The sequence below is a fragment of the Saimiri boliviensis genome, chromosome 9 (assembly GCF_048565385.1).
Source record: "Saimiri boliviensis isolate mSaiBol1 chromosome 9, mSaiBol1.pri, whole genome shotgun sequence".
Classification (NCBI taxonomy): Eukaryota; Metazoa; Chordata; class Mammalia; order Primates; family Cebidae; genus Saimiri; species Saimiri boliviensis.
Window position 1 is genome coordinate 29674223 of NC_133457.1, and position 25295 is coordinate 29699517.

At 37.0% G+C, this 25295-nt stretch overlaps 1 protein-coding gene across 19 annotated transcripts in view; it reads right to left on the reverse strand.

The window, feature by feature from the left end:
• Positions 1-17222: 17222 nt before the first annotated feature.
• MECOM (MDS1 and EVI1 complex locus) overlaps positions 17223-25295 on the reverse strand; it is a 575892-nt gene continuing 567819 nt past the window's right edge. For 9 of the 19 annotated variants that reach the window (XM_039480256.2, XM_010335687.3, XM_074405631.1 and 6 more), the window contains 3 exons: positions 24947-25183; positions 23960-24143; positions 17226-19381 (listed from right to left, as the gene is read on the reverse strand). In XM_039480256.2, coding sequence (XP_039336190.1) covers positions 19247-19381; positions 23960-24143; positions 24947-25183 — 556 coding nt within the window. In that variant the 3' untranslated portion in view covers positions 17226-19246. Of the gene's footprint in view, positions 19382-23959; positions 24144-24946; positions 25184-25295 lie in introns of all 19 variants that reach the window. The other 10 variants (XM_010335686.2, XM_039480262.2, XM_003924961.4 and 7 more) reach the window with 5 other exon arrangements.

Sequence of the window (25295 nt, forward strand, 5' to 3'; positions counted from 1 at the left end):
GTGTTAGGATTACAGGCATGAGCCACCACGCCCGGCAAGAATAGTCTCTATTGAATACTGTAGTCCGATACTCTACTTCGGTACTCATCAGTCCTTCAGCCGTTGGAAACTGCCCTCAGATAAAGACACCCAAGACCATGCTTCCTCTCCGGGACCACTCCTTATCCAATGACCAGTAGATGCTGGAACATTAAGAACCAGACCCCTAGCCATGATTTGAGACAACCCTAAAGGCCTTCCCAGCTCTCGAGCTCTCCAGAACACAGGCTGAAGTTTTTGTCGTGACTGCATCATAGTTGAATTTCCTTCACTTCCACAGATTTTGCTTCCAAAAACAATCCCCAATAAACTCCATGCGTTTAAGTCTCCATTTCTAAGTCTCTTCTTCAGGAACACCTGCCTACACCACAAAATTAGTTATTATGATTGTTATTACAATTTTTACTACACACTTAGCATATTGATTTAATTCTACTTCCCCTAAACAAAACTGTAAGGTTGCTATTAAAGTAAACCCCTCACAGTCAAGGAAATTGAGACTCAAGAGACGTTAAATACCTTACCAATTGTCACACAGGCTGTAACTGGTGGAGACAGGATTTGAGCGAGGTCAGCCTATTTCTCAAGCCTATGAAGTTTTATAAGTGGTCAAGTATTGCTGTCAGAAGCAATAGCATGAATAAAGATATGTATCTTTGAGCCTGGGGGAATGAGAAAAGTTAGGGAGAGATAAGTCTTAGAAAGACAGAAGAGTTCAAACTGGAATAAACCATGAATGCCACAGCCAAAATGGATTTATCCCAAAACTGAACCAGTTCTATAGAATTCTCCGTTATTCTCATTCCAAAGAAGGAAAAATATGGCTTATTATCAGGGATAAAGCTAATAGAAAAGCTACATTTGCACCCTTAATTCTGTTATATCTTTACCAGGTAAGAGAAATGGCATGGTTAGAAGGAGAAGTGGATGTCAATAGCACCGAAAGAAATCTAAAACCCTCCTTCTCAGGGATTATGGGGTGAAGGTGCCCGTCGTGGAGTGCTGCACTCTTATTCTCCCGTGTTTATTCAGCCCTGGGGCTGAGGTTTGCCTTGGAGTTGTAACCTTTATAACGGGTTTGCTTAATGACAGAATTATTCAACTGCATACCTCACCCCAATTAGAAAAAGGCTGTTTGGATTCTAATTGACCTTGACACAAGTCTGCTTAAAGAGATTCCCCAAGAATTATAGAGCTACTTTCAGAGTTTGACTTGGCCAGGAATATGAAATGTAACACGGTTTTTTGAATTTTCTGCACTTACTATGAAACGACCAAGCCACAGGTATCAAACATGCTTTGTTTTTGTGTTATAATCACATTACAAATTGAACATTTCCACATGTGCAAGTTGGCAAATCTGAAATGAATGATTATGAAGATTGTAATTACATATATCAGGTATATGTGGCCAACATATTTTCACTCACGCAAAAGTGTATTTTCCTTAGTCCCTAGACATCCACGTATAGTGTGTTTATAGGATGTAAAACCATCATCCTATATATAAACCAAAAATGTGTATTTTTAAACAGTTATTACCAGGTCAGGTGATAAGTCGACATAATATTTGGAAGGTGTAAATACCAGGAAGGGATAGAGATTCCTAAGCTAACCATGAGGAAATGAGTAACAATAATAGGTTGAAATTAAGAAGAACATAATTTGGACTGCATATCAGGAGGAGAAAAAATAAGCTTCCTGGCTACAATAACTGTTAGACCCTGAAATAATTCTTAAGGGAAGTAGAGCTCTCTTCCTTACCCAGGACTTTGGAAATGAGGCATGCATTCTTGGAGTCCCTTCTAACAAGCAGTTTTACTTGGGGAGAGGAAGGAGATCTTTTCCGTTTCTGTTTTTAGAGACTTGATATTAAGAAAAAAAACTCAAAAGTAATTATGTAATTGCCCTTTAAATATTCACCAAACCACCTTTGAGCATGATCCTGCGTTTACCTTGCAGCGAACATTATGTCTCCTGTGTTCCTTAACAGCCAAGAAAAATCCATCCCATGGTCACACAGTTTGCAGCAACCAGGAATTATTTTCAGCTTAACCCTGAAGACAACTTGGTGGTCTTTCACTCATCTCAGTACCTCTCCCAAGCACTGCAATGAAGATTTTTCTCAGAATTTCTGCTAACTGCATCAGTCAGGCATACTCTCCCCATTTGCCTCAGTCGTGCTCTGTCCTAGTTTGCAGAGAAAGTGAGAGCCTAGAGTATGAGCAACTATTAAATTCCCTCTCCACCTACAAATTGATCTCCATTAACAGTTTCCCTCCCTCTCTCCTTTCAAAGGCCAAGGCCCTCTTCACAGATCTCTGCACTAGATCCTAACTGCTCTTATCTCCTGCAGGGAATTGCTCTGTCAGCTACTTCACTTTCTTCATGTTCTCAAATACTTTCTCTATCTTCCTACCTCTTCCTCTCTCAAGGACATGTTTTACCCACAAGCATGTAAATGCGCTTTTTCCCATTCTTTTTCTGGGTGGGGATGCTTCTCCAATCAGTTCGGTAGAGGGTAGAGCACACTGCTGGTGGGCACACCTCAAGACAAGGAGTGGCCATAAGGTGGATGTTAGCAGGGAAAGAAGTGTGGACAAAGTGTGGACTTGTAGTTGCAGTGGTCACACACACACACATGTGTATTCAGAGCTCCTCACAATATAAAGTTTACCAGAGTGGAAAGAAAAAGGGGGATCTCCTGTTGGATGTACAGGGCATTCGGATTGACCTCTCCAAACAATCATATTCTAGAGCAGAACTCAGGAATCCAAGAGTTTGAAATTCAAGCCTGGTCTTCCAGGTGGTTATAAGGTATATTGATCAAGTTAGCAATATAGAACACATTTAACACTTGGTTCTATTGGTTCCTAGTTTCGAGATGTTAGACATGTGATATGTTTGCCTCCATTCATATGGGCAAACTTTTGCCTTGGGCCCTGGAAATACAACAGGTGGCCCTCCTGAAGCTACTGTAATCTGGCTTATTTACCTCTATCTTGCAACCCTTACTGTTAAGGTTATTGATAGTCTTTTTCTGGTTCTGACCATTTGACACTTGACCAATCCCTCCTCAAAACTCTCCTCTCTCAGTATCACATGACCATCCCAGTTTTCTCCCTTTTTCTCTGCAATTTCTTATGTGTCTTTCTTGGATACTTATTATGTCATCGGTCATAGAAATAGAATTTCCCAGAATTCTGTTTTTGGACATGACCATCACAGACCTCTCTCCTAGTGGAAGCTTTCTAGATACTTTCTAGATCACAGTATCTGATCATTTTCTGATACTGTGGAACGCTACAGTGGCTCCTCATGATGCCCTGCAGTATAAATCCGCACTCTTCTCATCAACTGAGGGATTTATGATCATCTGCTGTTTCTCTAGCCTCATCTGCTACTCCCTCTCCATATGCATCCAACTCCGTTCAAACTGCAGCTCCCTGAGACCGATTTTCTTGTCTGGACTCTTACCCAGGGGTTTCTTTTCCCTGGGATATGCTTCCCTCCTTTGTCTGTCTGGTTAAACTGTGCACCATCCTTTGGAGTTCATCTTATCCATGTCTGCAAAGCCTCCTGAGACTTCCTTTGGTAGAATTTTGTGTGTATGTTCACAGATGGTTTCATGATAGTCAACAAAGTCGTCACACTTTCTCCTGTGTTGGAGGAAAAATTCATAACTCCTCCACCCCCACCCCCACAATGAACATTGAGATGTAGTTCCTTCCAGGGTGTATGCTAACTTTTACAAGATTTTAATTGCAGCTTACAGACAATTCTGTTTTCCCCAATTTACCATGATATCATAAGAAGTTTTCTATGTTATTTCATGGTAGCATATCCTTATAATTTCTTTAAAATACACTACAAAATGTTTTTACCAGGAACGTAATATGATCAGATCTGTGATTTGAAAAATAAATCTGTTAATGATGTAAAGGGCTGAGGTGTGAACAGATGGGAACCAGGAAACCAGAAAGAAGTCTGTCTGATCAGCCAGGCAAGAGATGAGGAGTAGCACATCGTAGAGCCAGGGAGGAAAGAGGAGAAAAGGAAGACCCTGGAACGGATACAAGATAACTCTGTGAGGAGACTCTTGCCGGCCTCTATGAAAGATTCCACGCAGCAGATGAGGTGGAGACAGGTGTCTCTATTAGATGATACTGTGAACCAAAATACAGAAGAAACATTATGGAAGGTAGTTTTCTGGAGAACAATGAATTGAGTTTGTGCATTAATATAACCATTTGGGGAGTCTTCATGCAGACAATAGTTGAATGATTTATATTTTAATAACTATGGAAAACAAGTTTAAGAAAATGTATGAAATGTATATATTGACGTCAATCATAAGAACCGTCAGGTAGGTTAGAAAAATTTTAGATATTCTTAGGTTAAGTATTAACTCCGGGAAAATAGGAGTTAAAACATAAAATGTAATGTATTAGTCATTTGTGAATAACATTTATATAATCATATGCAAAATATATTTATCACAATTTTTAAATACTTAATTCTGAGCTATCCAGTAATTGTTATGTAACTATATTGGGAAGACAGGAGGAAGGAGGGTGAGGGGATTGCATAGGACACTAAATTTTTATTTTCCATAAGAGGAATCTGAAGACAGTATCTAAACATGAAACCAACGAATAGCTAGCAATATAAGAATGTTATTTATAAATCAGTAAACTTCTAAAAGGCTTGAGATTGAATGTACATTGAATAGGAAAAAGAAATAAAATAAGAAATCAATGGATTTTTTAAATGTTTATAAGATATGTAAAATAAGCTGACTTTTAAAACTTGATAGCAATTAAATACCAAGCAGATTAAAGGTAAAATCCTATATTTACTTGTATATATACATACATGTCGACATATTTTAAAGCACAATTAAGAACATAAATCCTAAGTGCCAGCCCATGTAACCATCACCCAAATTAAATGGAACATAATTAGCACCCAGAAATCTCATCTTATGCTCTCTGTATTATTAGTCCTTCTCTCCTATGCAAGAGTAACCACTAGTCTTACTACTGTTATCATAGATTAGTATTGCCTTTTTAAAACTTAATTTAAGTTGAATAACACAGTATGTATTCTTGGCATCTAAATTCTTTCACTTAAAACTGTGTTTGGGAAATTCATCCATGGTGTCACACATGGCTGCAGTCATTAATTTTTAATGTTGTATAATATTTTCCTATATATGAATACCATAATCATTTGTCTACTCATCTGTTCTATTGCTGATGTATAGTTTACAGCAGGCGTCCCCAAACTTTTCACACAGGGGGCCAGTTCACTGTCCCTCAGACCGTCGGAGGGCCGCCACATACTGTGCTCCTCTCACTGACCACCAGTGAAAGAGGTACCCCTTCCTGAAGTGCGGCTGGGGGCGGGATAAATGGCCTCAGGGGGCCGCATGTGGCCTGTGGGCCATAGTTCGGGGACGCCTGGTTTACAGCATTATGAATAAGGTTGCTGTGAATACCTTTGTACATTAATTATGGTGCATATATGTACACATTTCTGTTGAGTAGCTAGATCACATGGGATAACATATATTCAATTTTAATAGATAACTTTTAAACCACCTTCTAAAGGGGTTATACCAATTTATATGCCCACCAGCAATGTGGGAGCGTTACCATTGCTTCATATCTTACCAACACTTGGTATTGTCAATCTTAATCTTTTGAGTCTATTATGTGTGAAGCAGCATTTCACTGAGGCTTTTTAGTTGGTATTTCTTGATTTCTGATGAAGTTGAATATTCAGATATCCTCTTGCGTGAAGTGTCTTTCTATGTATTTTGCCTATTTTTCTGTTAAGGTATGAGTAAACGTAAAAAATGAAAAGACTGATGAATTCAACTACAAAAATGCACAATCTTCACAAAGTGAAAATAAAAAATAACAAAAGATAAGCTAACACAATTATAATTAATATAACAATTAAAGGCTATTTTCTTAAGTAAAGGCCTCCTCGGAAAACAAAAGCATCCAATAGAAAAACAGGCAAAAGATAGAAAGAGGTAACTAAATATTTTTCAAACCCTAATGATCTTAAAATATATGAGAAGATTCACAAAGCCTCACTCATAATGAAAAGATACACAATATTTTATCATCTTAGATTTCCAAAGATGCAAAAAAAAAAAAAAAAAAAAAAGAGAGAGAGAGAGAGAGAAAGGATGGATTTTCTTAGGCCCTGCAATTCTATGACTCTTTACCAAGATGTTAATTAAACGACTGCTCCCTAGAGCAAAATATTAGAATCACCACAAATGTGACCAGTGGTAGGAAACTAGCCAATCAAATTATGACACAATGGAATATTATGTACTTGAAAAAAAGGGAAGTGGAGAAGAAGAGAAGAGAGTTTTATTTAAATTTATATGCAGTGATCTCAAGTAAATTAAATAAAAATTAAAAGTATATAGTATGCTACCACTTGTGAAAGAAATAAAAGGAGTAATATGCATACCTTCTAGAAAAATATCCAAGAATCTTATAATAGGATTTGCATATTTGAAGGGAAACCAAGTTGCCCAGTGAAGAAAGGAAGCTTATTTTTTACTGTACTCTTTTAGAACTTTTGAATTTTTACCACGCACAGATACTACCTGTTAAAAAGATGAATGAAACACTTAATAAAAAATAAAGAAGATGGGGAGGCTGAGGCAGGAGACTCGTTTGAACCTGGGAGGCAGAGGTTACAGTGAGCCAAGAGTGTGCCACTGCACTCCAGCCTGAAGGACTGAGTAAAACTGTCTCCAATAACAATAATAATAATAATAAATAAAAGGAAAAATATAATGAGGGATTACAGTGCAACTCAACTGATTATTTATTGCTACTATTTATTGAACATGAATTCACACGAAATTCTTCATGTGCAAACAATGTTTGTATTCTTCCCCAAAATTACTTGGTGGTTTTTGCTATCCCCATTTCACAGGTGAAGAAACTGAGGCTCAAAGAGATAAAATAACTTGCCTATGGTCATGTATGAGTTAATAACAGAGATCTATTTCTTACCCGGGTGTGACTGGCTCAAACCATGTGCATTTTGCACTGTGCTGCTTCTTGCTATGACAAGTTTATCTCCAATAAATGGAGATTCTCTTTAAAGCTAACTTGTTAATACCACATCCCACTGGCCAACTGCTAATGCATCTGTCATTCCACTTGCCCTCTGCACTCCCTCTCCGTCCTTTCATACTCACACAAACTCATGTACATACAAAAATGACTGCTTGGAAAGCAACCACCTACCATGAAGTGACCCAGAACTTTGCACCGTTCCATGGATAATTGTAGGAAACCAACAAATAGTTTTCTTGTTCAAGACATATGTGAGTAATTGGTTAAAGTTAAGTGGCATCCATCCTATTCTGCATAGCTGGACTGTTCTTGCAACCCTCAACCCTTGCATTCCTTAGCAAAGTGTTTTGTTTATACAGGCAAAATTCTAAGCACATGGATATATCCTAGGCGGTCTTCATGATCAGAATCCAAACGTTCAAAAGACGAGGAGCAGGATACAGTTAATAGAGAAAAATGGAATTGCTGGTTAATCAGTGGAAAAGTAAAATAGCATTCCTTGTCATCAGGATGAAGAGTGATTGAGTGCACAGCCTTTGGAGTCAAATATACCTGGGTGGGTTCCCAGCTCTTTTTTTGACCTGCTGTGCAGTGTTGGGTAAGTTTTCTAACCTCTTTTGCTTCCATTTTCTAGATGAGAAAATGGGAATGACAATACTGCGTATCTCACAGGCAGGATTGTTGTGAAGAGTTAAAAAAAAAAAAAAAAAAAAGAAGTAGAAGAAAAGCATCATCCTCCGGACTGCATGGATGGTAAGAATTCAGTGAATGATAACTATTATTTTAGGTAATATTAGACTATGCTGCATGCCAAACCATCAGTTAGTTCTATAGTTCATATTTCAAATGAGACACGTTTTTTTGTGTCTTCTACAAGTTGTTCCCTGGGTATCTGGTCTCCCTGATTCTACTCTTTAATCCCATCTATCAGGGGGTCTGCCAATCTTTACATGCTGTTCACTTTACCTGCTGCACTTTTCACCCAGATCATTCATGAAGGACTTCTGTCCAACACTGAAGTCTCTATATGAATGTCACCTGCTCAGAGAAGCTTGCCCCAACCAAAATTCCATCTTTTTTTTCTTCTATCTCCAGAGCCTAGAATGGTGCTAAAGAAATAGTTGTTCTTTAAAAGATTATTGTGCTACACTGCATAATGTCATGAAACACCAAAATATAGTCTTCCAAACATTCTTATTTTGTGCTACATGGCTGCCATCTTCATAGATTTTTTTTCCTCCTCACCATAAAGCCAATGGTTTTCTATCATTTTTTTTTGATAAGGAAATTAAAAACCAAAGAGTTGACTAATTTTTCCCATATATTTTAAGGAATGGGGAAAAATTGTTCTCATTTTAATTTTTCTTAAATTTTTCATCACACACAAGGAAAAAAAGTCTCAAATTAGATCTAATATTTCTTTAGCTTCTCTCTAACACTTCATAATATTCCCTTTTTAAATAAAGAACAAGTAGACCAGGAGCCCACAGTTAGGGAGGAAACAGTGTTGTATTAATCAGGATAGGTTAGGTTTTTCTGTGGGCAAAAGACACATCCAATGTCTCAGAGCCCAAACTAAACAAAAGTACATTTCTTATTTACAGTACATACCCTATATGGGTTTGTACTCAGGATAAAAAGCAGGTATCCACCACTGTCACTTGGAAACCAAGGCTGACACTCCACCATCTTAGAACTGTGTCATTTGAAACCTGCGGCTTTCTTCTTTGTCAAGTTATAGGAAGAGAGTAGCGAGAACTGTGCATTCTCATTTAAATTACTTGGATCAGTAATGTAAACTATCACTTCACCTAATGGTCCATTAGACAGAACTAGTTACATGGATAATTGTAGGAAGCCAACGAATAGTTTTCTTGTTCAAGACATATGTGAATAATTGGTCAAAGTTAAGTGGCATCCATCCTATTCTGCATAGCTGGACTGTTCTTGCAACCCTCAACACTTGCATTCTTGTGAAAAGTGTTTTATTTATACAGGCAAAATTCTAAGTACATGGATATATCCTAGGTTGTCTTCATGATCAGAATCCAAATGTTCAAAAGACAATATATTATTATTTTAAGGAAAGACCGTATGATTATCACATTCTCCCTAACAAGAATGTGTGTTTTTCAATACATAGTAACATCAACCACAAGTGCAGATGGTCCCCGACCTATGATGGCACTATGTCGCTGTGGTGCAAAAGCAACATGCACTCAGTAGAAACTGTACTTCCAATTTTGAGTTTTGATCTTTTCTCAGTCTAGGTCACAGCCACAAGTGTAAATAACTTATATGCTATGTAGTGTACTGTGTTACCAGATGAGTTTGTCCAGTTGTAGGATAATGTAAGTTTCCTAAACATGTTTAAGGGAAGCTACACTAAGCTATGGCATTTGGTAAGTTAGGTGCATTCTCTTTTTATACTATTATGCATTTACTATGGGTTGATCAGGATGTAGCCCCATCATAAGTTAAGGAGCATCTGTATCTCACTAAAATCTAATAATATTATAGTTTTGATTGTGCCTATTTCTAAGTTATATTTACAGCAAGTAGTTTTCTATTTGCATGTTCTTTTCAAATAAAATTATCAAGTTATAAAAAATAAATCAAGACAAAAAATGTTAAATAATGATACAAGTGGCTTAGATACAAGGCAAAAGTTGTGGTGCTATCTAAATCATTAAAATTTGGGGGTCCCTTATTGCGTGAGATCACATAGCTAGTTTGTGGCAAAAAGGATAAGACTGCAGATCTCTTTGACTCTTCATCTGTGCCTTTCCAATATTGCTGTTGCCTTTCTAAGAATTGTGGCACCCAGCAAAGCCTATGTGATAGTCCTAAAGTGCCCCTGAATGCTAACATGAATGAGAGCAATTCCATTTTTTCTAATTATTCTTTAATATCTTACACCTTTGGATGGTATTTTTGGAAAAAGTGAAATAATTCAGCAACTACTTTTTAGTTAGTTATGCACAAAATTATTGGACTTAGAAGAATATGAACAGGAAACTTTAAATTTTAAATACACGAACAATAAAGAAAATGCCACCGATTTATCCATTTAATAATAGCGGACACTAAATCAGTGATACTAACAGGGAGATGCTTTTTCATAAGGACTATGTTTCTCTGTAAAGACATTTTGAGGTAAACAATCTAAATCTTTAGGCTTTAGTCGATGTGTTTTGCTCTAAAGAGGTTTACAAAGCCATAGGGCCAACTGAATCTTCCTACTTCCACTATTCTAATACTGAAAAGTGTCCATTGATATTTCCAAATTATCCTTCTGTTATTCTTTATTCTGTCAAATTGAAGATCTTAGTCCTCACTTTCATCTTTAGAAAGTGAATCATGATGAAAGAACTGGTCCTTGATAAAAACGAAGCAAAGCAAAAAAAAAAAAAAAAAAAAAAAAAAAAAAATCTATATTCTTTTCTCTCCATCTATGGCACCTTCTCCTGGCCCAGGAAATCAAAATGCTCAGATGGCTTCCAACATTCTCAACTTCATACAGCCCAGTCTTACACCATCAGAGTGGGCCTCAAATCTGTCCCCTTACATCTATTTTCATCCTCTTCTGACCTCTTAAAAATAAATTTCCTCCCATAACTATCACAGAGAAAAGGATCAGTTTCACTAAGGCTGATGGAAATTACTTAATGTGCCATCTGTCCTAGAATGATGTATTATTATTTTAAGAGAAGAGCATATGATTATCACAGACCAGGATGACTTCAATGGTAGTGATAAGGACACATCTTCTGACAAAGTCATGACACTAACTGGTCTCCTGTTAGCCTCGTAAATGTTGCTTTTTTGGGAGATTCGATTCTTTCTTCTCTCAATTTATTTAACCTGATTAAAAGATACTGCTTCCTACAAGAAATGTTTGGAAGAAAACAAAACTTTTTATCCTGCGGAAAGTAATGGAGAAAAAGTCTCGAAAGTCAGTTTTGCCTTCTGAGTTGTCAAATTAGGGCAGAATTTTTACGTAAGATGCTTTTAACACTTCTTTCTTGCTTATAGGAGCTCAGTACTGTTCAGCTGGTTATTTCTGTTCATCACTATTAGATCGTCACCATTTCTAACAAGTAGTTAGAGCCCCAAACAAGAATAAAATTGCTATGAATCAGCATGTGGGAAATGGATACTACATTCTACTTTTATCATGTGGATGATATGTCTGTTGCCATTAAGACATCTATTCTCTAGTTTGTCGTACATGAAAACAAGCTGAAATCAAGTTTAGCTTTTGCAATATAGAGCCAATTTGAGCACATCAGAGGTCCTCTAACCTCTGAACTTATTACAGAAGGCTTTGACCCGACCTCCTTTGTTGGATACTAGGATTTTACCCCTCTCTGCTCATAACCCACTCCTCACTGTAATGGCCTAGAAAGAAGAAACTTGGGTTTGGACTCCAAATCAGCCATGTGATCTTGGACCTTAGACAAAACCACCATCCCTCTTTTGAGATCTCATTGTGTTACCTGCATAGTGAGCAGGCTGGGCTCATCTCACCCTCATAGTGGACGATTAGGAGGCCCCTGTCACTCTGACATACAAGACTCTTTTTGTTCTCTTTACCTAATTTGCTCTTTCCTTAACTAATTTAAAATAATTCATTTGTTTGTTTTTATAATATTTGTCTTATTAAAAAGCAACACATGTTCTTTTAGATAATGCACAAACGAAGACAAGCAACAAGAATAAAGCAAATGAAATTCATGCAAATTCTTGCCAACCAGTAAAATGTTACAGTATATAGCTTCCAGATATTTGCAACCTGCTTCTTCAGTTGATAACATGTCGAGATTATCCACTCATGTACTTAAACATGCAGACAACATAGTTTACTTCACTGAGTCTCTATTGCTGACTACTTTGTAGATAATAATTTTTTATTATTATCAATGTTTTAATCAACATCCACATATGCATATCTTAGTAAGTAATGCTAACAAGTTTTTTAGGATAAATTCCTAAACCGAAAATCTCTTTATCATGAGTTATGCTCATTAAAAGAAGTATATTTTTAATAAAACAAGAGTAATTCATTCTTATTGAAAACATTAAAATCATCAAAATATGTAATATAAAAAATTACGCACTGCACTCCCTAGACATAACCCTGAATTAGTTTGGTATATGTCCTTTTAGACAATTTATCTATTTATTCATTATTTAACAAAATTTATAGAATAGCCATAATGTGCCATAGAATTTATAGAATAGTCACTGGAGAAGCAGCATTGATCAAAGCAGATATAGTTAGCTCATTCATGGAGCCTAAGACATTAGGAATAGAGTTATTAAATAATACACAAATACATATGTATACAATTACAAATTGTAATCTTTGCATTGAAGGTGTGGCAAATTGTTTGATGAGAGATTTAACCAGTCTACTTAATTTACACCAATAGGTGAGAGAAAGTGAAAAGATATAAAGGAACGTTTCTCCAAAAGACTAATATTTAAGTTATTTGTCATTTTGCTTTGTTTTTTGAGACAGAGTATTGCTCTGTTGCCCAGGCTGGAGTGCAGCGGCATAATCTCGGGTCACTGCAACCTCCACCTCTTGGGTTCAAGCAATTCTCCTGCCTCGGCCTCCTGAGTAGCTGGGATTACAAGTGTGTGCCACCACGCCCGGCTAATTTTTGTATTTTTAGTAGAGATGGGATTTCACCATGTTGGTCAGACTGGTCTTGAATTCCTGACTTCAAGTGATCCACCTGCCTCAGTTTCCAAAGGACTGGGATTACAGGCATGAGCCACCATGCCCGGTGGCAATCTTTGTCTTTTTGTGACTGGCTTATTTCACTTAGCATGACGTTCTCAAAGTTTGTCTGTGTTATAGCATGTGTCAGAATTTCCCTTATTTTTGAAGCTGAATAATATCCCATTGTATGTACAGGCCACATGCTGTTTCTCCATTTATCCATTGATGGACACTTGGATTGCCTCCACCTTTTCACTACTGTGAATAATGCTGCTAAGAACATGGAAGTACAAGCATCTCTTAGAGACCCTGTTTCTAATTCTTTTGAGAGTATACCCATAAGTGGAATCACAGTTTTTTGAAGAACCACTATACTATTCTCTACAGTGGCCCCAAAATGTTACATTCCCACCAACAATACACAAAGGTTGCAATTTCCCCACGGTCTCACCAGTGATTAAAAAAAAAAAAATTAGGCATCCTACATTCTAATGGATGTGAGTTGGTTCTCTCTTTTTTGAAATACATGTTGCACCAAGGACAGCCTCTTGTATTGACAAATGGTTATGCGGAATATAAGGAACAATTCAATACTAACCCAATTCTCCTGGGGAATAGCTGGCCAGTTCACTAAAGTTTCTTCATGGCTTCTGGGACCAATCTGTTTGGTAAGTTTCTTTGATTCTTCCCACTTCTCTGTACATTCCTTCCATTCATTAACAGTTTCTTTAAACCTGGAGAGAATGAAATGAGTACACTTCTTAGCTGCCCTGGCTTTCTCTCATGACGAGTCTACTAATCATTTAAAAAAGAGCTTGTCTTTCTGTGTTACTAAATTCAAAATGTAGGTTTTAGGGACCGGGCACGGTGGCTCATGCCTGTAATCCCAGCACTTTGGGAGGCCGAGGCGGGTGGATCACGAGATCAAGAGATCGAGACCATCCTGGTCAACATGGTGATACCCTGTCTCTACTAAAAATACAAAAAAATTAGGCGGGAATGGTGGCGCGTGCCTGTAATCCCAGCTACTCAGGAGGCTGAGGCAGGAGAATTGCCTGAACCCAGGAGGTGGAGGTTGCGGTGAGCCAAGATCGCCATTGCACTCCAGCCTGGGTAACAAGAGCGAAACTCCGTCTTAAAAAAAAAAAAAAAAAAAAAAAAAATGCAGGTTTTAGATAAGTTGTTTGTTTGTTTGTTTTTAAAAAAAGAATAATTAAAGAGGAAACTCAAGCCACCTGCTAGAAATTTGCAAACAAGATGACTAAGGCTCTTATTAAGGAAACATTTAGAATCTTTCAAAAGCACTAGTATTGTTGGTTTTGACTTGAGATAACCTGAATTTAGAAAGCCTGGGAACCAGTCCTTGGCGCTCACCTTTCAAACCCTTCACAGCCAAGACTCAGACGCCTAAATGTCTCCTGGGCATATTTGCATCCTGACAGCCTCACTCTGGGGGTTAGAGAGGTGCACATTTCCTCAGTTTTGGAATATTCCATTTTGGCTTTTCTTCAGCTGTGCCTGAACCAGGAGGTCTGAAACTCTCAGATAAATGCAGGCTAAGCAGCCAGCCCTCCTGGATTCCCAGGCAGTCAGCAGGGTTCCTCTGAGTAAGGTTCTTAAACTTTTCTGTGCTTAAGTTTTCTTCATCTGGAAAACAGGAATAAGAATGCCAGCTTGTAGGCCTATTGTGAAGTTAGTTGTGGTAATGGATATACACATTTCCAGCCTGGCATTAACATAACAGGCAGTTTAAAAATGAGTAAATCATTTTCTTTATTCTTTACAGAAATTAATACTGGTAGATGATCATTATCTAAAAATGAAATTATAAATGTGCCTATTCTTTGAATGTGTTTTCTTGCCTTTTCTTGAATTTTTTTGAGAGCCCTCAAAAATTATACTGAAAATAAAAAAAGTCAAGAGATCCAGTATACATCATGGTGACTATAATTAATAACAATATATTGTAGACTTGAAAATTATTGAGGAAAGATTATACATGCTCTCCTCACACACACACACACACACACACACAAAATGTGAGCTAATGCATATATTAATTAGCTTTTTTAGCCATTCCACAATGTACACATATATCAAAATATTATGTTATATAAACCAAATATGCACAATTTTTGTTTGTCAATTTAAAAAACAGGGTTGGGAGTGCTGGCTCATGCTGATGCAGGGGAACCACTGGAGGCCAGGAGTTTGAGACTAGCCTGGACAACGTAGTGAAAAACCATCTGTACTGAAAACACAAAAAAAATTAGCTTGTATAGTGGTGCGTGCCTGTAATCCCAGCTACTCCAGAGGCTGAGATGAGAGAATCCATTACACCCGAGAGGCAGAGGTTGCAGTGAGCTGAGATTGTACCACTTTGCTCCAGCCTGGGTGACAGGTTGTCAAAAAAAAAAGAGGAAAGAAAGGAAGGAAGGAAGAAGGAAGGAAGGGACTAAGAAAGAAAGACAACAATTCTGGGCATCTCATATTTTTTTAAAAGTTCAGCTTGTGTTATTTTTTAAACCTACATTTTTTTTTTTAAGAAATATATAACTTTTCCCTAAACTTCCATATCCAGTTTTTCTAAGTTTATATTCCTGTTGCATCATAAATTCTTCCTCTTAACTTAGTGTGTATACACACAATTTTCTATTCCTTTAACTGTTACCATGAAAATTATAAAATGCTTTTTATTTATAGAACTTTTACCAAATATTTTCAAAAATTTGTTTTGATCGTTGACATTGACAGAAACCAAATGATTAGCAGGCACAGCAGTTATTATTATTATTGTTTCATAGGTAGAATGGGATGTATATGACTTTCCCAAGACTTTGAATTCAGTACATTGGCGGGGCCAGAACTCAGACCCAGGCCTTCAGTTTCCAAGCCCAAGATTGTCTCCACCATATCTCACTGTCCCCCTCCAGGGCCATGTGGTGAAGGACTACTGGCTAAATAAATGGAGGAAACGAGCAGAAATGTAAGGCTTGAATGCCTTTTTGGAATCCAGAGGAACCGAGTGTTAGCAAACACTTGGTTATATACATATATATCATATATATATATATATATATATATATATATATATATCATATATATTATATATATAAAACATATATATAACATATATATAAAACACTTCATATATATATATATTTATATATATATATGAAGATAGGGTCTTGCTCTGTCATCCAGGCTGAAGTGCAGTGGTACATTCCTGCAACTTCGATCTCCCAGCTTCAAGTGATCCTTCCATCTCTCAGGCTCTCTCTCTGAAGTAGCAGGAACTACAGGTCTGCACCACCACTCCTGGCTAATTTTTGTATTTTTTTTTTTTTTTTGAGACGGAGTTTCGCTCTTGTTACCCAGGCTGGAGTGCAATGGCGCGATCTTGGCTCACCGCAACCTCCGCCTCCTGGGTTCAGGCAGTTCTCCTGCCTCAGCCTCCTGAGTAGCTGGGATTACAGGCACACGCCACCATGCCCAGCTAATTTTTTGTATTTTTAGTAGAGACGGGGTTTCACCATGTTGACCAGGATGGTCTCGATCTCTTGACCTCATGATCCACCCGCCTCGGCCTCCCAAAGTGCTGGGATTACAGGCTTGAGCCACCGCGCCTGGCTAATTTTTGTATTTTTTATAGAGACAGGGCTTGGCCATGTTGCCCAGGCTGGTCTGGAACTTCTGGGCTCAAGTGATCCTCCTGCCTCAGCTTCCCACAGTGCTGGGATTACAGGCATGAGCCACCACACCCAGCCTGCTATATTCTTTAAAACACTGAAAAATGCACTGCATATTCCAGATTTCTGTCTTCTCAGATATGCCATTCTTATGTCACAAGTACTAAATTCTTATTTGTCTTAGTTTATGGATTTATAGTTTAAATACATTTTCGGAATACTTCCTGTGCATACTTTCTGTAAAAAAAAAAAAAATCAATAAACATGCCATATATTTTACATTCTTATTCTACCCACATTTTGAAAGGATGCAAGGAGATTCTCTGTGTATCTGATATTGTGGCTAAGAATTAATAAACAAATGAATGAAAAATTGGTCTGGATCTATTTCTACGTGTCATACTCATTTATTCTGGCCTTGTTAAACCTCTACAATCAGCCAAAATTGGAATAAGTCTATTCGAAAACAATTTGGTATTATGCTAAAGAGCAAACTAATAATAATAATAATAATAATTGCTTCCCGAGCAGAGAATTTATCTTATGGAAGCACTACTACTCACAATCGAACTCTATATGTACGTATATGAACATACAGAAACAATTATGTGCTTCAAAATTAAAATATAATTGCTGACAAGCAAATAACAGAAAAATCTTCAACAAAATTCAAGTGGTGGAGGAAATTATAGTAGATCAAATTATGGAATATTGGGAAACTGCTACATTATTATTTTGAAGGATTTGTAGCACTATGCAGTGATTTTTTTTTTCCATGAGCAAAGAAAGAAAAAACAAATCATGTTTACACTCTGGTTATAACAATGAACAAAGGATATTTTGCATGTGAACAAAAACTTAAAAGGAGCATAGAAAAGTCAAAGGTTTCCCCCCCTTTGTGAATCAGTTGACACATAATGAAAAACAAAAATAAGAATCTGAGTTCCTTTTGGCATACAATCCGCAGAAAACCTCTAAGTCCCTCTTTGTCCTGATTTAAGTGGATACTGTGAACATGAAGTGATACCAGGACTGGGTAGTGGCACACTTAAGCCCTGACTGCATCATATGGGGAAAGTTCAGAGCAATGAGCAAGACTCACTATTGCCCAAGAACTATCACTTATGCTATCTCAAAACAAAACAAGCGTGCTCTGGATTTCACGTATCTGTTAGGGCATCAAGATCCCAGCCATCATATATTTAAATCATTGGATCCCAAAGGGAAAGCAAAATTGCATGAAGGGAAAATACCACACAGTGGGGAAAAATACTCCTTTTTGTAAGTCTTTATTTTTTAGTTGCTCCTCCCATAGTAATGCACTGAAAGGCATAACAGTTTATATTGTACAAAGCATTTGAAGAAAGTACCTCAACTTGCCGATTATTTCAAAATGAGATTACAAACAAAAAGAAAAAAAATCTGGTTCCTCAATAAAGGGGAAAATAACTGAATACAGTCTGTTATTTACTTCTCTCTTTTAACGTAAAGTTGGGAACACTTCATTTTACAAATAGGATTAACATGAACATAACATCGCACAAGCTTGCAGACAACCAGCATAAAATATGGAGTACAGTTTTTAATCAGAAGAATCATGCTTCCATGAAAGAAATTATAATCGTTTATACAATTGAATCGATTTCAGTATTACAAAAACTAAGTTGCATCTATTCGTATTTAGTTCATTAAGAAGGAAAAGAAAACAACAACAACAAAAGGAATGTTAAGAAAAGCCAAACACCATTTGGCACTCTCATACACAGGTCGGGTCACCTTGGTCCTTGAAATTCAGAAAGGGGTGTGCCTCAGACGTCATAAAGTAGTGGCTGACTGGAACAGTGCTATTTTAATCAACAAACAATAGTTTGCCAACAAATAAATACATGATACACGCAACACACACAAAAAAATAAACATTAAAAAACAGTGACATGATTGTCTAAAATTAAGATGTTATTACAAGGATTTGCCAAACAATTTATTAGTGGTACAGCGGTACTGGTGATGAACAGGTTACTTCACTGACTTAACCTCTTTGAGTGTGAACGTCCATAGTTTACAATATACACATACCCTTTTTCCCTAGTTTTAAACAATGTACTTAAGAAGGCAAAAGGGGGAACAAGAACTCCCTGTTATCAGTTTCTATAATAATTGACTGTGCATTTCATCCAACTACTTCTGTCTTCAAAGGGTTAAATTACATAAAACTTTAACGAAGAAAAAAATTAAATCTGTAATTAAAAGCAACTGTTCCCAATCATGTCAGGTGATCTTGTACAAAAAAAGAATTCAGTTTCTATGGACTGTTCATTCGTATCAATGCTGCCATCTCAACTGCCCCTCTTACCCACCCATACCCTAAGGTGGGGTAAACTGGAAGATGCCTTCAGTCCAGCAAGTTTTTTGTTTTCAATGAATCACTTTAAGTCGCACTGATTGATCTTCCAGAAGTCAGCAGCTGCCTTTGCTGTGCAAAACAAAATATCGAGAATAAATAGTTTCTTTTTTCTTTCTTTTTTAAATCATTCAGTTTAAGGTCACTAGACTTTAGATGAGTGACCCTGCAGGTTTATAAGGCATTCTGCTCAGCAGTCTTGTAAATAGTCCTATATGAAAGAGCCATGCTACTGTTGGACTTGGTCCCACTGTGGTCAACCTTGGTAACGTCATACGTGGCTTATGGACTGGATAGCACTGGATTCCGCCGCAGCCCTGGCCATACTGTGCCACACGTTGGAAGAACTGTGGGATGTAGAATGGAGGGACTCCTTGTCAGACAATGACAGCATCATAGCATATGCCTGGGGTAAAAAAGGAAAGAGACTCAGTAAATGGCGTTTGAAAATCATCCCTTTTGGTTCAAAGAATATTGACGGCAAATGGAAAGGGATGAGACCCTGAATAGGGGTATCCTTCATGGGTGTGTTTGGCAAAGGAGGCATAGCATATTTTATTTGTAGAAATGACATGGATTACTGTTGGCCTTTAGTGCCTAGAGGCCCCAAAAGTGACACACCCTACTGAACAAAAAATTAACTATCCTATCTAAAATGCAAATAGTGTGCCTCCATTGAGAAAAATGAGTCATTCTCCTGTTCAACCATAAATACAGCCATCCATCTACTACATATGTTCAATTCATCAAAAATATTATTGTGTGCTTATGACTGAACTGCAAATATTAATAGGATATAGACCTACCTTGACAGAGCTGTGGACTTGTAGATGATACAGCCTGACTCCTACACTTTATAACCAAAAGCGCTGAAGGTGCTTGAGTGACTTGCCCAAAGTCACTCAGTGAGATAGTGGGAGAAGCATAACTAAAGTGTATTTCTGCCCAACTTTTAATCCAGTGTCTTTTCTCCAATTTCCCTTCATGCTTGACATACTCTGTGCTGATACCCAAAAGTTGAGGGGGATCAAATCAGCTCTACCAAAAAAAATAAAACAAAACACAAGACCCAACAAATGTTTTAATCAACTTATTTTCTAGTGTCTGCTGAGCAGAAGGTGCATAGAGGTGCTCTGCGAGGAACTGCTCTTTCTTCCCTATTATCATGTCAAATTTTAAAAAACTGTTCAGAGAATCCCCCATTTACTGCCAAGCAAAATATTCAAATGAAATGTTTGGTCTTGACTTGTGAGTGAACTTTTCACTGTTGATTTGCTATTGTTGGTCTCATCCATTGCTAAACTTGCTTGTCAAAATGCTGCTGAAGCAGAATCATTAAAGTCCTGCCAAAGACATTCCACTGTCTGTAAACAAAGACAAAATGCCTCTGTTGTTAGGCAGAATTTCATCTCTGGGAGTCATGCTGAGACATGTGGCCAGTCTGTGGTTTCTTCCGTAATCACTGCATTCAGTTAGAAAATCTGTCCTTGCAGGCTGATTTTGATTTGCTGGGTCATCGCTCTAAATGTACACATTTGACTTTTATGTACGCAATTTGCCTTTTGGACCTCTACAATATCCCATGATCCACTTAACAAATATTTCTTAAGCATCTACTCTATGCCAGGTTCTGTGTTAGATCCTAAGGAATTAAAAATAAATAATATAGAGTTCTTATCTTTGGCAGAGTTTAAAGTATGGGCTAAGTGAGCATTGAACCTAAATTATCTATTCTGATTATGTACCTACTTTTAGAGAACAAGATAAAGAATATTCCGAAAGAGTTAAAACAAATTCTGATGTTTGGGAGGATGAAAGGGAGTAAAGAGAAAATTTTGTAATTCTAAGTTTTAATCCTGGCTTTAAATCTGCTTCTACTCACCTAGCTGTGTGACCTTGAGCAAGCTGCTTAACCTTTTTTTTTTCTTTTTTTAAAAATTGCATTTTAGGTTTGGGGGTACATGTGAAGAACATGCAAGACTGTTGCATAGGTACACACATGGCAGTGTGATTTGCTGCCTTCTTCCCCTTCACCTATATCTGGCATTTCTCCCCAAGCTCTCTCTCTCCAACTCCCCACCCGCCATGTCCCTCCCCTATTTCCCCCCCCAACAGACCCCAGTGTGTGATGCTCCCCTCCCTGTGTCCATGTGTTCTCATTGTTCAACACCCGCCTATGAGTGAGAACATGCGGTGTTTGATTTTCTGCTCTTGTGTCAGTTTGCTGAGAATGATGGTTTCCAGGTTCATCCACGTCCCTACAAAGGAGACAAACTCATTGTTTTTGATGGGTGCATAATATCCCATGGTGTATATGTGCCACATTTTCTGTGTCCAGTCTATCTTCGATGGGCATGTGGGTTGGTTCCAGGTCTTTGCTATTGTAAACTGTGCTGCAATGAACATTCGTGTGAATGTGCCCTTATGGCAGAATAATTTATAATCCTTCGGATATATACACAGTATTGGGATTGCTGGGTCAAATGGAATTTCTATTTCTGGGTCCTTGAGGAATCGCCACACTGTCTTCCACAATGGTCAAACTAATTTACACTCCCTTTTAAACTTTACTTTCCTCCTATAAAACAGATGATAGTAACAACAGTACTCGCCTCCTAGAGTCATGAAGGAATCACAGGCACTAACTTATAAAGTGTTTTGTTCAGTGTGCCTAACTGAGGTAACACATAAATAGTACCTATTATCATGAAATTAATTTTTACAGGATAGAGTTTCTTGAGAAAGAGCCCGTGCAAAGTGTAGCTACTATACTGGTCAACTATTTTCAATTCAATCACTATAAAAATTACAGACAGAATAAATATATGAATGCTTTGACTAAAGCATCTGAGCCTTTAGAGTCTAGAAAATGGCAAAACAGCATATCCGCCTTTTAATCAAAGGAAATAAACATTTTCATATATAAGGATCAGTACCTAGCATATAACTCGTAGTTAATGAATGAATGCATGAATGAATGAATGGCATTATGAAATAAAGTGAATTTGCAAAAAGGCCTGACCATTTTCAAACTAATCTACATAATGTGATCAAGTAACCAGAAAAATATGACTTAGGATTGAAAACTGCTAGTATTTCTTATAATGGTAACAACCCAGCTGGGCAGAGAATTCTCGTACTAAATTGTATTATAATTATATCCTTTATCTCTAGGTTTTCAGGCCCTTTTGTTTTCTATCACTTCTGACAGTTTCTGGAGTTTTTAGGTATTATATCTTACAATGAATGAAAAGCATTTCTGGTGGACTAATTGAAAGAAATTTGCAAAGAAAAAACCATGGTTAGGCACAATGCGTCACATCTATACAAATCCCAGTAATTTGGGAACCTGAAGTGGGAGGATTGCTTGAGCTCAGGAATTTGAGACCAGCCTGGGCAACACAGTGAAACTCCATTTCTATACAAAAGTGAAAAATGAGCCTGGCATGGTGGTGCCTGTCCATAGTCCTGGCTATTTAGATGGCTGAGGCTGGAAGATCAGTTGAGTCCAGCAAGTCAAGGCTGTAGTGAGCTGTGATTACGCCTCTGCACTCCAGCCTTAGCAGCTGAGTGAGACCCTGTCTCAAAATCAAAAAAACAAATAACAACAACAACAACAAAACCCCAAAAGTCTAGATACTCCACTCCTCTCTAATCAACAAGCATGGCAGAATGGGAAATTAAGTGTTTAAAAAAAAATGCTAGCCACCTCTTACGGATGTCTCTTAGTAAAAATGAGATGTCTACTCTAGTTCATTTTTAATGTTAAAAACTGAAAACTTCATTTTTACCCCCATTCAATAAAAATTCACTTACCCCTTTTACAATGAGGAAATGGTACCTACAGTCTTTAAGTGATGTTCTCAAGTTCATGAAGGTAGGCGTTAGGAGCCTCTGTAGACACTGGCTACTTTGACTTCAATTGAGAAAGAACATTTATTTTGCCAATTACCATACATAATATCTCAGAATGTTTTACTAAATGGAATATTATTTAACGATTTGTATTATTCCATTGATGCAATCCACCGTCCTTGGGATATTACTCTATTTGCTGTTAAGACCAACCCAGAACGTCTTACCCAGAAAGAAAATCATTTCCAAATGTACAAGCTAATATGGTCACATTGCAGGTCAGGCCCCCTACAAAATAAACTAATGGATCAAGCAATTAGACCACAGTGCCCAATAAATATGGTAATAGGAAGTTTCTTTACTTTTAATTGACCTGAATGAACAATCTGGTTAAGTATGGATGTTAAACAAAAAGTACTAACTTTCTTTATTTTGTAACAAAAGCACTGAGGCTCTTTTAATCACTGTGGATCCTTAAATGGATTTATAGTTAGGTATCATAGTGCTGACACAATGCCGTAAAACCTAATGAATTTGAGTACCATTCAGTCACTCATTCATTCATGAATTTAAAATTGACAGGTTGTATTTCCAAATCTGCCAATAAGCTGGTGTAGACCTTTGGCAACTCACTTCATTTCTGATCCTCATTTTACCATTAAATTACAATATGAGATGACTCAGTAATTAACTATACATAACAATTTACTAGACATAGAAGGGGACAAAAAAATAAAATTCACTTTGTAGAAAAATTTGAAAAATACAATTACCCTGACAAAACTACAGACATGGAAAATGATTCTGAGGCAATACATAAATATTTGCAAACATTGTGGACTAGCTGTACAGCAGGAAGGGAATTAGAAAGTCAAGGAAAGATGAGTGTAGAACAGGTTTTGTCGTAAAATTTCTATGCAGAATGCAGCCAAATTAATTGCTTTCTTGGTTAACTGTTTTGGATTCAGTCATAAATACAGTAAGGAGATGAACATTTTTAGAAAAGCATCTGACCCCGTTTGGACTCTAGGATATCTCAAAGACAGAATACTTGCCTTTTGGTAATCTAAGAAAATGTACATTTCATGCATAATGTAACCATGATGCTCTGCTACAGGAAATTCTGTACCTGTGACTTGGACTTTCTGTGTAATGGTTGCTTAAGTTCCTCTGGCACATGGGAAGTACTAAAAGAAGACAGCTCAGCTTCAGAATATTGATTATCTTCCATTTTCCTCATTTTGAGGCTATCTGTGAAGTGCCTTATATGATCTAGAGCAGAAAGTCCACTTTTATATTCTTCCTCTTTATACCTAAAATGAACCAATGAAAAACACAGAAGGTTTTTTTTTCAGTTTGTTATCTAATCAAATCACTTTCATTTGAATCTATCCACACAACCAACAAACTTCATATTGTATCTGCAGGGTAACATAGCATGCATAAATTATTGGGTTTCTTAAATTATTTACAAATATCATATCTTAAAAATATATTTCTGTTAAGATTTTTAGTAACTAAAGCCAAGCATATTTGAGACAAAGAGTTAAAATCAATGATATATTAGTCAGTAATGTACAGAGACAGAATTCACATATTCATAATTTCCATTTAAAGTAAAGCTAGTTATGGCACTATTTAGTCAACGTCCATCATGAAAATATAATAGTCCCATCAACTTAACTGTTGGGTTCTTTTCATTTAAACAGTTATCATCTATATAGATCACATGTATATCTCATGAAGTGAAATTTATCTCAATTATATTTAACTGATGATCATACCAGATTATTACATAAATTAGATAATGTCAAAATCTCTATTTGAGTTTTACAAATGGAGTCTAACAATAAGTGATTGTGTACTTATGTAATTTTCACTTTATCTTTCCCACCTCAGGTTACTCAGAGTTGCGCAAAGCCTGATGCACTTATATGCCTGTGGATTGTGTTGATGGCCACTTTATTTTCATCTATTTAAAACTGATCCACTGAGTATGCCTAATTCAAATTTAACTTTTATGATTTATTACTCACAAATTGCTTATCGCAGGAGGAGCTGCAACTGTATGTGGATCTACTCTTGTTTAGTTTCTAAAGTCACCCAAAGTACTCACCTCACTGGGGATGTCTTGCAACTCATCTCCAGGGCACTGGTGTCTTCATAGTCATCCTCAGGGTTTCCTTCATGTAAATTACTTGTCACAGGTTCCTTTCCTGTTTTTCCAGTAATATCATTATCTTCGTCCTCCTCATCTAACAACACCTCATCTTCAACTTCTTCATCATCCAGTAAGTCTGAATTTTGACCAGTCACCAAAATCTTTTCATCCTTAAAGTGACTGCCATTCATTCTTTCAAAAGCATAAGAAAATTAAAATTAAAAAAAAAACGACATCCAATTGTTGGTTTCATTATTGAAACTGTGATTTGTTTCTTTATTATGTCTTCCCAACAACAGTTTAG